At 31.8% G+C, this 13,128-nt stretch overlaps 1 protein-coding gene across 1 annotated transcript; it reads left to right on the top strand.

The window, feature by feature from the left end:
• The first annotated feature begins 11,172 nt into the window (after window positions 1–11,172).
• On the top strand, window positions 11,173–12,897 carry LOC126552594 (uncharacterized). The gene has a single exon (XM_050207305.1). The coding sequence runs from the start codon at window positions 11,173–11,175 to the stop codon at window positions 12,895–12,897; it is 1,725 nt and encodes a 574-aa protein (XP_050063262.1).
• The last annotated feature ends 231 nt before the right edge of the window (window positions 12,898–13,128 follow it).

Consider the following 13,128-nt stretch of genomic DNA (forward strand, 5'->3'; position numbering starts at 1 on the left):
AAAATCGAATTTTTGTTTTGCTATAACTCAAAAACTAATCGATGTAAATACTTGAAATTTTCACCAAATGTTTATATTAGCGTTCTCCATACACAGATACATTTTCAAAGGATTTTGACTTTTTTTGAACTTTATAGACAACAGAAATTTTCAATTTTTCTGAAAATTTTTTTTTTGAAGTGTCGATAAAATTTTTTTTGCCCTAATAATAATATTAAAATATAATCCATTCTAGACTGACAAATCATCTCCGTTCAGAATCGTTTTTCGTATACAATGATTTTACCTATCATTGCATTCAAATTTAACCTACCCTAGTCCAAAGTCCACCCCGCCCCCTAATGTACAGCAGAGCGGTAACCTAACCGACTTTTTTTTATTGATTAAAATTGTAAAAATTGGCCAAACGATTTTTTAAATTTTTTTTAATGTATTATTTATGAATAATCTAATTTATAATAATATGTACAACTAACGTAAAATAACGACCGTGTTTACTCATTTCCCATTGTCGCATGTCGTAGCCTTTAGAAATTAAAATATACAATTCGTCTATTTTAGAAATAGATGCTTGCCGTTGTCTGGTTATTATCGACGGTTGTCTATTATGGACTATTTATATTTTATACAATTAAAATATGAAGTATATAGTTACAACTTAAATAAAAAAATCGGTCGCCGAAGCCCACAAAACACACTGACAATGTTACAGCCTATGACTTATCAGCGACAAACACAATATACACAATATACCAATATAGGTAGTCAATACGCATTCGAATTATTTTAGATTTTATTTATAGTTTGGTTTGTTGAATGTGTTGTCTCTGTAATCTGTTTCCCGATAATCAATTGTCATTTATTCATTTTTCTGTCTTCACTGTCTTCAGTCATCAGTGTATCACGTTACCTATCGATTTCGGCATTTGTCAATAAGTCAGAAAAATAATAAAATTTCAAAACTAAAACATATATTATGTATTATTATTAGATATAATATATATATATATATATATATATTATTATTATATACATTTTTCAAAATTTTTAATTTTATTATAATCTGTTGGCTATGTCTATTATAAAAAAATGTTGTTATTATTATTTTTATTTATTAATTATTATGTAAGTATCTATTGCCCAATTAAAATATACTTAAATCTAAAAAAAAAGTCGGCAAATGGGTACCGCTCTGCTGTACATTAGGGGTGGGGTGGACCTCGGACTAGGGTAGGTTAAATTTGAATGCAATGATAGGTAAAATCATTGTATACGAAAAACGATTCTGAACGGAGATGATTTGTCAGTCTAGAATGGATTATATTTTAATATTATTATTAGGGCAAAAAAAATTTTATCGACACTTCAAAAAAAAATTTTTCAGAAAAATTGAAAATTTCTGTTGTCTATAAAGTTCAAAAAAAGTCAAAATCCTTTGAAAATGTATCTGTGTATGGAGAACGCTAATATAAACATTTGGTGAAAATTTAAAGTATTTAAATCGATTTGTTTTTGAGTTATAGCAAAACAAAAATTCGATTTTGACGAAAACTGGTTTTGCGTAAAAAATCCCGTTTTTCCTCATTTTTTTAGGGTTTTTCCCGATTCATTTAAAAATATTGAAGATTTTTAACTTTTGACCCCCTCAAAGTACCAACTAGATTCAATTTCCTTTTCAAAGAGGGGCTGAGGTCAAAAATCGAAGCATTTTTACTGCTCCAAATGTTGTCGACAGACACAAAAAAAACACACATCATTGTAAAATCAATACATTCATCACTCCGTTCAGAATCTAAAAACTATATTGTTAAGTCAGATTATGGTACACCTATTTAAAAATTATTAAAAAAAATTATCTTTTTTTTATCTCTTTATCTAGATGAATATGAGTTTAGTCATCTTTCATCTCTATTTAGATACTTTTGAGTTGCATCATCTTTATCTTTATCTAGATAAAAAAATACTTATTTAATCCGAACACTGTATATAAAATATTATAAGGCCATGATATAATTATTAATTTACAAGTAATAAGCGACGGCCGGAAATCGGTAAAATAATTTAAAAACAGCTAGAAAATTAAATTAAACCACATTTATACGGATCATGAACGCGGGAATTTGTCAAAATTGAGTGCGAACGTTCGCTGCTAGGATACGTCATACTCGTCTGAGGCAAAGCGCTAAAAATGTATTTTGCCGCGTAGCCGTTGAAAATGTTGAAATAGAGCCGATAGCCGCCGCCCGCCACCCTCCACACGGTGGCCGTGTCATTCTGTATTTTGCGATCCAGCAGTACGGTCGTCAGTCGTCCTTAAAGTTAAAACACAACATAAGTGTAAGTACAATATTGATGACTACCTCTAATATTTTATATATTTTATATTTTACTTATCTTTATTCCCAAGTTCAATTTTAAATACATTTAATGATTGTATTACATAATAATCAATTATTATTTTTGAATAGCCACATTTAGGCTCACGTTCACATTCTTCTTGTTAAAAGAAACTAAATACTTAACCGTAAAAACTAATCACTGTAAATACTTGAAATGTTCACCAAATATTTATGTTAGTGTTATCTATATACACTATTCAGTTAAATTTTCAAAAAATTTTGACTTTTTTTGAGTTATTTAGAGACCACTGAAATTTTCGGTTTTTATGCGAATTTATTTTTTGAAGTGTCGGTAAAAAAATCCAACACTAAGTTTTCCATAAGTTTTGCTTCAAAAAGATATAGAGAAAATTTGAAGAGTCATTATAGGAAAAATGTTTTGAACGTTTGAGTTTTAAATTTTTATGAAATCGCGTAACGATAACGATTTATCCTCAAACATATCTATGATAATATAAGGTATTATGAATTATGATAACTACATGCAATGTTTTTAGAAAAATTGATTAACCATGCCTTTTGTAAATACGTTCTAATTGAAAAATAAAATATTTGTTTCAAATTAGAATATATGGCAATATTTAAATATAATATACCCTAGACTGACAAATCATCTTCGTTCAGAATCGTTTTTTGTATACAATGATTTTACCTATCATTGCATTCAAATTTAACCTACCCTAGTCCGAGGTCCACCCCACCCCCTAATGTACAGCAGAGCGGTACCCACTTGCCGACTTTTTTTTAATTTAAACAATATGTCTTTAAATATACAGGATGATTGATTAAGCGTAAAACACTCATTATTTCCAAAAGTATTCATGTTTTTGAAAATATTTTTTTACATAGTTTCAAATTGTTAAAAAAACAACATTTTTATAAAAAAATTATATTTTTTAATATTTTTTATCATTATAATTTTTTAAGTTTTTTACTTTTTTGAATGACAACATAGATTTTTAATTTCATATTCCAAAGCAGAATAATTTTTTGAGTATTTTGGTACATAAAAATCAAATTTATTTATTTATCCTTCATTAATTAAATATGTATGAAAAGCATTCTGTCGTATAAAGTATGACACGCGCCTGCCAAAAGGTTAAAATAACTTTGTCTCACTATACACTTTATACCTATAATTTAACTATTTGTATTTATGTTTAGATGTCCACTATAATTTATAATTTTGGAAACGGTGGTGGTGGCGGTGGCGGAGGCTGAAGAAAGGGCCGTGGTCGTGGAGGTCGTGGAGGCCGCAATGGCCAGTACAACAGAAACAGTAAGTATAGTTATTACCTACTAATTAGTTTTTATAGTTGAGTTCTATCTACATAAATGTTATATCCAGGTGTATCAAACCTTACACATATTAAACTTAAATTAAAGTAATACATCACATTAATAATGACTATGTATATACATTTCTTTAAACTTAGTTACTTATTTATTTCACTTCTAAAGTACTTTATTGGTTAGAACTCATAACCATAAACTTTTTTTATAACGTCTTTATAATTACCTTATAAAGTAATAATACCTATCACTGTTTATAGCAAAATAATATATTCAACATTTTCATTTGTACTTAAACTCTATACGTTCACTTTGTTTTACTTTCACCTAAAAGTATTGATTTTATATTTCATGCTTATTATAATTTAAACAGTTAGTCAGATGTTATTTTATTATCTAGTTAAATTACTCTTCGTATATTATAACATCTTATTTTAAATGTCCCTTTGCAGAAATGTAGGCAATCTACAATTGTATTTAAAAAAGCAATTAACATTTTATCATGGATATGTTTTAATTTCAATTCTTTTGTTTTTCTAGAATGTCCATATTGCTCAAGAAGGGGCCACAAGACTGCTGACTGCTGGTTTAAGCCAACAGCAGCAGCCACTACACAAGATGCGGCAACTGCAGCAGCTGCAAAAGTAAAAGCTGCTTCAGCAGCGGCAGAAGCAGCAATAGCCAGGGCTGAAAAGCTTAAAGCTTAAGATGCTTCTGCTGCTGCTGAGGCAGCTGCAGCTATTGCTGCTGCAGCTCCTGTCGTTGAGAACATAAAATCCTAACATTAATCTATCAAATACAATCTACAATCTATAATAAACTTTTTTTTTTTATTAAATATGTGTTTTTATTTCCTCGTCAATAGTGCCGGATTAAGATATTTTGCGCCTGTAGGCAAACATGTGTCGTGTTCTTTGTGTTGTCGCTGGATATCCATCAGTTGCATTCCTAAAGAAGACAGAATTGTTAATTACGAAATTAATGATTTCTTCTGTTTGTTGTGTCAAAAATTATAAAATTAAAATATATTAAACATAGACTTCAGTAAGTTGAACAAGTTCAACAATAAACCAACTAGGTATCTAATAATATTATTATAAAAATGTATGATAACTTTATAAGATATTTTTGCATGCTAAGAAAATATTCTACACGACACATAGATACCTAGTAGTATGTAAAAAAAAAAATAGCAATGTTTTGTCAAGATGCAATTAAAAAATTGATAATTGTTTCTAATAGTAAATGAAAAAAATATATTTACAGAATAACCACAAGGCAGTACCTTAAATCATGTTTAAATTACTTTTCATTAAAAAATGCCCGGTTTAATTTAATTTTTAGTAGCTAGTCTTGTTACAATAACTTGTAAAATATTTTAACCCCAAGACTCATATACATAGGTATGTTAATCACTAGACATAATTTTAATACACAATTTGTAACCACACCAGTCATGCACTTCACACATCTGCATAACTGACAGTCCGCAGTCTGATATTTCAAAGTGGGACGGCATTAAGTGTTTTGATTTGTTTAATTTATATTTAATGAATAAAAATATACTCACTCAACATTTCAACGATGATCAATCCAATATAAAAGGTACAATCAATATGATCATCATGTTGGTGATCTCTCCGGAACAAAATTTTGATGAAATTAAATTTCTGAAATAAAGATATAATTAGAATAATTTTTAGAAATTAGTTACTGTTCGCGCCAAACATAGTGCTTATCGCTTATGCGCGACGATGTCACCGTCTTAATTGTTTTTTCCTCTCCATACTCCACTCCGTCTTCTACGTGTTCATTATAAATTATCTCAATATTATTATACTATCTATATTATATTCATTCTCTTTGTGTTCCTATTATATTATTTAATTATTGGTCAGCTTTGCCGTTTGTACATTATCATATGTTATCTCTTATTAATTCATCATTATTATTATTGTGCTCGTATTCTGCGGCCAACGCCCTTTTTTGTATTATTATTATTGTTTTTTTACGTACCTTTTATGTACGGTTTTCGTTTTTTGTTGTTTTGTTAGTCGCATTGAGCGCAATAACGTACTCTACATTCATTATTATTATTATTCTTCCGTGATCTTTCACTCACGGACTGTCTTCACTGTGAAGAATCAAAATAAACACCCTCATACCACGACCCACTTCGTAAGTTTCTTCACCATATCACCACCTCATCCATTCATTCACCATAGCCAGCGTCCTCCGAGTACTTTGCGACGCGACTTCACCACCACGGTAGTACCATCACTGAGAGCGTCACCGCGTAAGACCGCCAGCTCCCACTGTGGGTTGTGTGAGAGACCGCCCCGGTCGTCCAGTTGTACCCGTCACCAGCCAACCAGTCACTAGCCCGCCAACACCTGCCTTAATTATAAGTAGTTTTTAAGTTGCCCCATTGATAGTTCCCCCCTGTGGTCATTGCACCAGACCGGATTGACCACAGGGCCCCTCAGCCCTAAATAAATAAATTGTACCATCCTACTTCCCTTGTTTTCTCACATATATATATTTCTCTCCCGTTCCGCCGTGTTGTCGACAAGCACATATATTGCCTACCTTCAATATATAAGGCGCGAGTATATTCGGTTGCCTACCCGCCACTTAATCGGCGTTTAGAACCGGAGTTGGCCGATTTTGGCCTACATTGTTCTCGGTCAGTACCGAGTGGTCCTTCGGCCCATAGTGTTGGGCGCATACAGTTACTATAGATAATCCAAATCAGTATTTAAAAAGAAAAACTTTTTTACAATGTGTATCTGTTCATTAAACACCTAAAGTTATAGTTTTTTCCGGGCAGTTATTCATTATTCTATAATGAAGTAATCAATGATTTAATTGAGTTGTATTTAAATTAAATTAATACACTACATAATGGCATATCAAGATACTAATTTACATAACGTGTTTCTATATAACAGTTTAATAATATTACATTCAATAATTACTATAACTGGATCTCTATAAAAATCATATTAACGTACCGGGTGAACTAGGTAATGGAAAAGCCAGTATTTTGTAATTACAATACATTTCAGTTGTGCATGACATACATTTAGTATAAAGTTAGCAATAAGAACACATTTTGCAAACTGTTTAAGTTGAATTGATTAATATTCCAACTTTGTCACTAGTCAACAGCTTTGAAGACATACTCGCATCGCAATCATCTTTTCTGTGAATATAAATAAAAACAAAAAGTGATTAAAAAACTATTGCTGTTCAATGTTACCTATATTAATTTTTACATACCTAGACATAGTGTAGATATAGCATGTGGACGTAACATGTTTTCCAAATCATTAAGAAACATTATATTTTTCTCCCTCAAAATGTTTTCTACACAACATATCAGCTGGTAGTTTGTAATCAAATTGCAAACCTAAAAATGTAACAAAAAAAATAGCTAATTTATACTGCGAAACACAATTGACTTGGTATGCGATATGTATTGTACACTGTTTTGTTTTAATTTTTATAGATATTATGTCTTATTGTTTACTAACAAACTTAACGTAAAAACATAACGTATTTGTAGCTGTGTAACATTATGTTGTATATTTAACAAGTACCATTGACTTGTTTGATAGTCAATATAATATATTTACCAAGCAGTATCTTTGTGGGGGAAAGAAAACCAGTTTCCTTTTGCGTTTTCATTTATCCGCACAATTTCACTACGCATTTAAAAGAATAACCATTCTTACGAATCAACAATGTAATAATACGTACTATGTATATTATATTATAATGCACAGTATAAAACGCTTTGAACTGAGTGCTAAAAAACTTTTTACAACATTTTAATGTGCCTGTGCCCTGTTGCTTAGGTCGCTAGGCGCTAGCGGCTAGATCCATATTCTATAAAGAATATTCTTTATAGATCTTGGCTAGCGTGACTCGGGCAGTTGGACCCCGTGATAACAACCAGATTTTTATCACGAAATTTTAATGGAAGAAACTCAAAAATCGGGGCCAACTGGAAATGCAGGAGAACCAACAATGAAATATAAAAACTCCCTAATTTATGTATTTTTAATTTCAAAACACCAAGGAATTAGTATGATGACGAGCAGTGCCGGATTAACCACTAGGCACGTGCCTACAGACGCCGCTTTTGAGGGGCGCCAAAATTTAATAAATTTATTGCAAATTAGAACAATTTTAAAAAAATATTTTTTTGTTGTATAAATTTTATATTAAAAAAAATATACACTATAATAATTAAATGTAATTTTAATGATTATATTTTTATTATCACGGTCAACTGATAATAAACAATATAAATGGTTTATCTATAACCGTGGTAAATAGTGGTGTTTTGTGATAATCGTTATCTTAATCATAGATTATTTATAATTATGTAAATAATTCCATGTTTATTATGTCATGAATAATTCAATAATAGTGAATTGTGATTTATGATTGTATACTGTAGTTGTGATATAACTAGTTAGTAGTTGTGTTTGAAATATAACAATGGGTAAAATTAAATTATCTGGCGCTCAAAACAAGAAACAGGCTAAAGAAAAAAAAGAAAAGCTGCAATCTATTATCAATAAAACTGACGTGACAAACAAGTGTTATCAAAATAAAATTTAAAAAAAAGTAGCTATTTCAAATAGGTAGGTACTATATTAAGTTTTAAGGCAAAAGTTTTAGAAAATTATTTTAAAAGTTTTCTACACCAAAAGAACCTTTAAATAGGTAGGTATTTATTAACACTGGTTACAACTTACTAGATAAGATACAATACAAATTATGTCTACTGGCTAGTGGCTACTACCGAGGTCCTAGGTACTATTAAAAACTTTGCTGCGTTAAAGATACAAAACTATATACAAAGAAGATGTATATTATAATAATTATTCATTAACTATATTTTTAATTAAGAAAATATTTTTGATATTGTTAATTAATATTATTTTATGTTAGTGAAAGAAAAATAAATTAACAACTCGTAATAAATCATATTGTATACACCTATCATACGTCTAATTAATAGGTTCTTAAATAATGTGATTGAAATATTGTATACCCATTTTATGAATTTTTTTAATATACCTGACATTAAAAATATACGTATGACGTATCGGAAATTGCCCATGTTTATTATTTTATTTTATTTTACTAGTTATACGGGCTTAGCATTTTTTGACATTAACAATACGTACCTATAAAATAAATAAATATTAAAATAACTATTTTTACTCAAATTCCGTTTTTCTATTATTAATAAAAATGAAAGTGTTTAAGACTTGTTTCAAGTTTTTATTAACATAACTTAAACCGATTCATTTATAATTTATAAAGTTTTTAAAAATGTAAGAATATATACTATGTAATATAGATATGTACCTACTTAATATTTTAACTGAAATACCTACTGAACACTAATAAGATACTGAATAGTGTATAGGGTCTGTTATTTAGTTATTAGTAGTTACATTTTAGTTATTGTTTGTGCACGAATTAATAACCAGCCTGCTAGCCTAGTCTAGCTTATGTGAGGTTGGTCACACTGAGTGAGGACGCTACCTCCACTCTTCCCCGATCCAGCTCGGACGGCGGCCGGCTCCCTCCAGTTTGGCGTGGTTCCGTGTGTGTGGCTTTGGTCGTTAAAAAGGACGTGTTTTGTTTGTTCCTTTTTATATGCTCTTGCAGTTCTTTTCACCACGTGAAGTTATAATATATATAATATTTTATATTATAACGCTTTATAATCAGCTCGAATATTGTGATCTTCGTCTCACGGCAGTTGCAGTTCGCACAGGAACGATTTTCCATCAGACAGCTCGTCACTACCTTCTTCAGCTCGAACCTCGTGATCTTCGTCTCACGGCAGTTGCAGTTCGCACAGGAACGATTTTCCATCAGACAGCTCGTCATTTGTCCAGTTCGGTACGGGAGGTTATCGATTTCCCTATTATTATATTGTTATTATTTTATGTAAGAGCAGTTGTTGCTCTTATAGATCATTAATATTAATATTGTTATCTTATTTTATATTTTCATTAATGTGGTATTTACCTTACCGGTTATGTACAAAATAAAGTTATAATATATATATATATTTCCATTTGTTCACTATCCGTTAGCTAGCCTTCCAGTTTAGGTGCGAGTCGCAGGCGCCAACCTCGTAGCAGGAGCGGTTGTGGCGAAAACATATGGTAGCAGAGCGTGGTTATAGTTAACGTGCAGCATCTTCCTTGGATTGAAGGTACAGTGATTATTATTATTTTGTCATACGAGTTTAGCTATTTCCTTTATATTTGTTTCTATACATATGATATTGTTATAGTCCTAGTTCACTCCATAGGAATAGCTAACATAAGTCAGGTGTCCTGTCAGGTCATATTAGTAGTTCATCTATAATTTTATTATTAATATAAATTAGTTAATTTACCTGGGTTGTTGGTACTATTAGTATTGGTATCATTTTTTAAATTATATTTGAGTACAGCTTGTGCTTTTTATGGTACTTTCCTAAATATTGTGTTTATATTTTACATATTATTACATTATCAGTATTTCCTATTTTAAATAATATTAGGTGGGAGTACATAACATATTTTATTGGTTTTTTCATTTTTTTTGTTATATTTATTGTGTATTCAAATATTATAATTGTTAACGTTCAGTTTCCTTATTTATGGGCTTTTGTTTTACATGATATTTAGTTTATGTTTAACTAGTGTTTTGCCTTGAGTGTTCTCCTTAGTACAAAGTGGGTATATGTTAATGAATGATAGCTCATTATTCATTTATCATTTTTAGATTGTAAGTCTCATTTTGTTAACTTGTTCTTTTTATTGTATTAGTTTATATTTTTATCATGCCATTAGGTGATCAATAAATTTATAACAGTATTAATATAGTTTCCTTTCTCAGGTCAATTAAATTAATTTATTGTATTTTGATCATTACTTAGTGAAACTTATTATAATTGATATTTATTAACTAGTCTATTAACGTTATTGTAATCATATTATTTTATTTTTGTTTTATTCACTATACTTAGTTGATAGTTGGTTCCTTAGTTCTGAGCTATCTGTTGTAGTTATTTTATATTTTGTCTTGTAAGTTATTTTTATTTAACCTGAATCAGTTTGATTTATCTACCATTATTTTAGGTTAATTAATTGGGGTTAGAGTCAATATATAAAATAGTCCTGTTCTACGATATTGTAATTAGCTTATTCGTTGGTTGGTAATTTATAAGTTTTATCTTATTTTATATTTTTATTTTTTTTTAATTGGAATTCAGTTCATCACTCTTTTGCAATAGAGTTTATTGTATATTTAGTTTAATATTTCTAAATTTAAATTTTTAAATTTTCTCCTTGTTTATTAATAAGAATCGGTGTTCGTTTATCATCGCCTATTACGATTATATTATTTATAGGGGTCCCATTCGTTTTCTTGTCGAGTGTTCCTTTGTTTCGTTAAAATGGCCGATCGCGAGCGACTCACACGTAATAAACAGCGAGCTTCCGTTCGTCGCGACGCTGCCGCCAGTCAGATCGAGGCAATTTATAATCTGGGTCTTGACGCTTCTACGGATAGTTCATCCATTTGTAAATTTCTAATAGCTGCAAAGGACTTGGAAGAGTATTGGGCCAAGTTTACTTTAGAAAATGATACGATGTTAGAGGCCATGATCGAGCTAGGGACTGATAACGAATTTTCTAATAACGTCGAGTTGGAAGTGCGTCGTACTGTCATCAGCGCGAAGTCTTTAGCGCAACAATGTCGTTCCGGTAGTGTGCCGGCTAGTGAAGTTAGCCAACCCGAAAAGCCCACGATTGATCAGGTTTCTCCCGAAGTGGAGCAGGTGACGAACCCGACAGCTCAGTTGGGTCCACTTGTTAGCAATCTTGCTCCATCTGGGTCTAATATTCGGCTGCCGGAAATTCCGCTGCCCACGTTCGATGGGCGTCTTCAGAATTGGCCCGATTTTAGGGATCGCTTTGTTACATTGGTAGATCAAAAGGCTCATCTGAATAATATTGAAAAGTTTTACTATTTGTTGGGCTGCTTGCAGGCAGGTCCCACTGATGTTGTGAAAGGCATAACAGTTTCCGATGCTACGTATGACCTAGCTTGGTCAGCTTTGGTTAATCGCTATGATAAGCCTCGCCAATTAGCAACTACGTTGGTGTCTGAGATGCTCAATGCTGATAGTCACCAACAGGAATCTCCTACTGCACTAATTACTTTTCTCGGCAAGTTCGGTGAAAATGTAGCCTTGCTAAGGTCTCTGAATATTCCGGATCTGGGTTCTTTTTTGTTGTTCTCAATCGCTGTTCGATGTTTGCCTTCCACTAGTCGCCGTTTGTTTGAACAGGACAACATTTTGGATTTTCCTACGGTCGATAGTCTGCTAGATTTCGTCAAGGGTCGTGTCGAGGTGTTGGAGAATGCTGGTACAGCCATGACTCCCACAGTTAATAAACCTCAGCATAAAGCCCAAATTAATAGACCCAAGTTCGGGAATAACAAAATAGTCGCTGCTAGCACGAAGCCTTCTTGTAGTTCGTCTGTTCCTCCGGTTGCGCTAGTGTCCCAGAGACCTACAGAACCTCACAAGTGTGAGCAATGTAGTAGTAGTCATAAATTGTCGGCATGTTCCAAGTTCAAAGAACTGTCCATTGATGACAGGTATGCTTTAGTAAGCCGTCATCGTTTATGTATGAGATGTTTTGCCAATAATCACTGGGCCAACAAATGCAAGACTTCGTGCTCCCTCTGTCATGGTCGTCATCATCAATTGCTACATCGAGACAACACGCATGCTAAGGTCAATCCAGTCCAGCAGCCTGCTGTATCCTTAGTTAGCTCACAACGTTCCAGATCGGTTCTATTGGGTACAGCATCCGTTAATGTTCGTGATTTAGCCGGTTGCCTTCAACCAGTGAGGGCGTTAATTGACCCAGCTTCTCAGATCAGTATTATTACGTCTGATTTTGTTAAAAGGTTAGGGTTGCATCGTGAGAGATGGACAGTCCCGGTGGCAGGACTGGCAGGGCAGGTGGTCCAATCTGTCGATGGGAGGGTTCAACTCTCCATACAGTCAGTGACGGATCAGAGTTCGTTGGAGTTACCCACTTGTAGCTTGTATACACATGTATTTTCTAGCCATAATTTGAAGCTTTGGAAACATACTTCCATTTAAAAACCACCATGTTGAAGAGCTTTGATTGCATGGTATTTTCGGAACTTGAAAATAAGCATCAATCTCTTTATCAATTCCATCAGATAATGAAGTTTCCTACAACATGATATAAATTGTATTATTATTAATACATTACCTACTGCAATACTTTGATTTTAAAATTATAAGATTAAATAACAAAAAATACATACTCTATCAGTTGATTGTGTTTGATTAAATGTATCAAATATT

The sequence above is a fragment of the Aphis gossypii genome, chromosome X (genome assembly GCF_020184175.1).
Source record: "Aphis gossypii isolate Hap1 chromosome X, ASM2018417v2, whole genome shotgun sequence".
Taxonomy (NCBI): domain Eukaryota; kingdom Metazoa; phylum Arthropoda; class Insecta; order Hemiptera; family Aphididae; genus Aphis; species Aphis gossypii.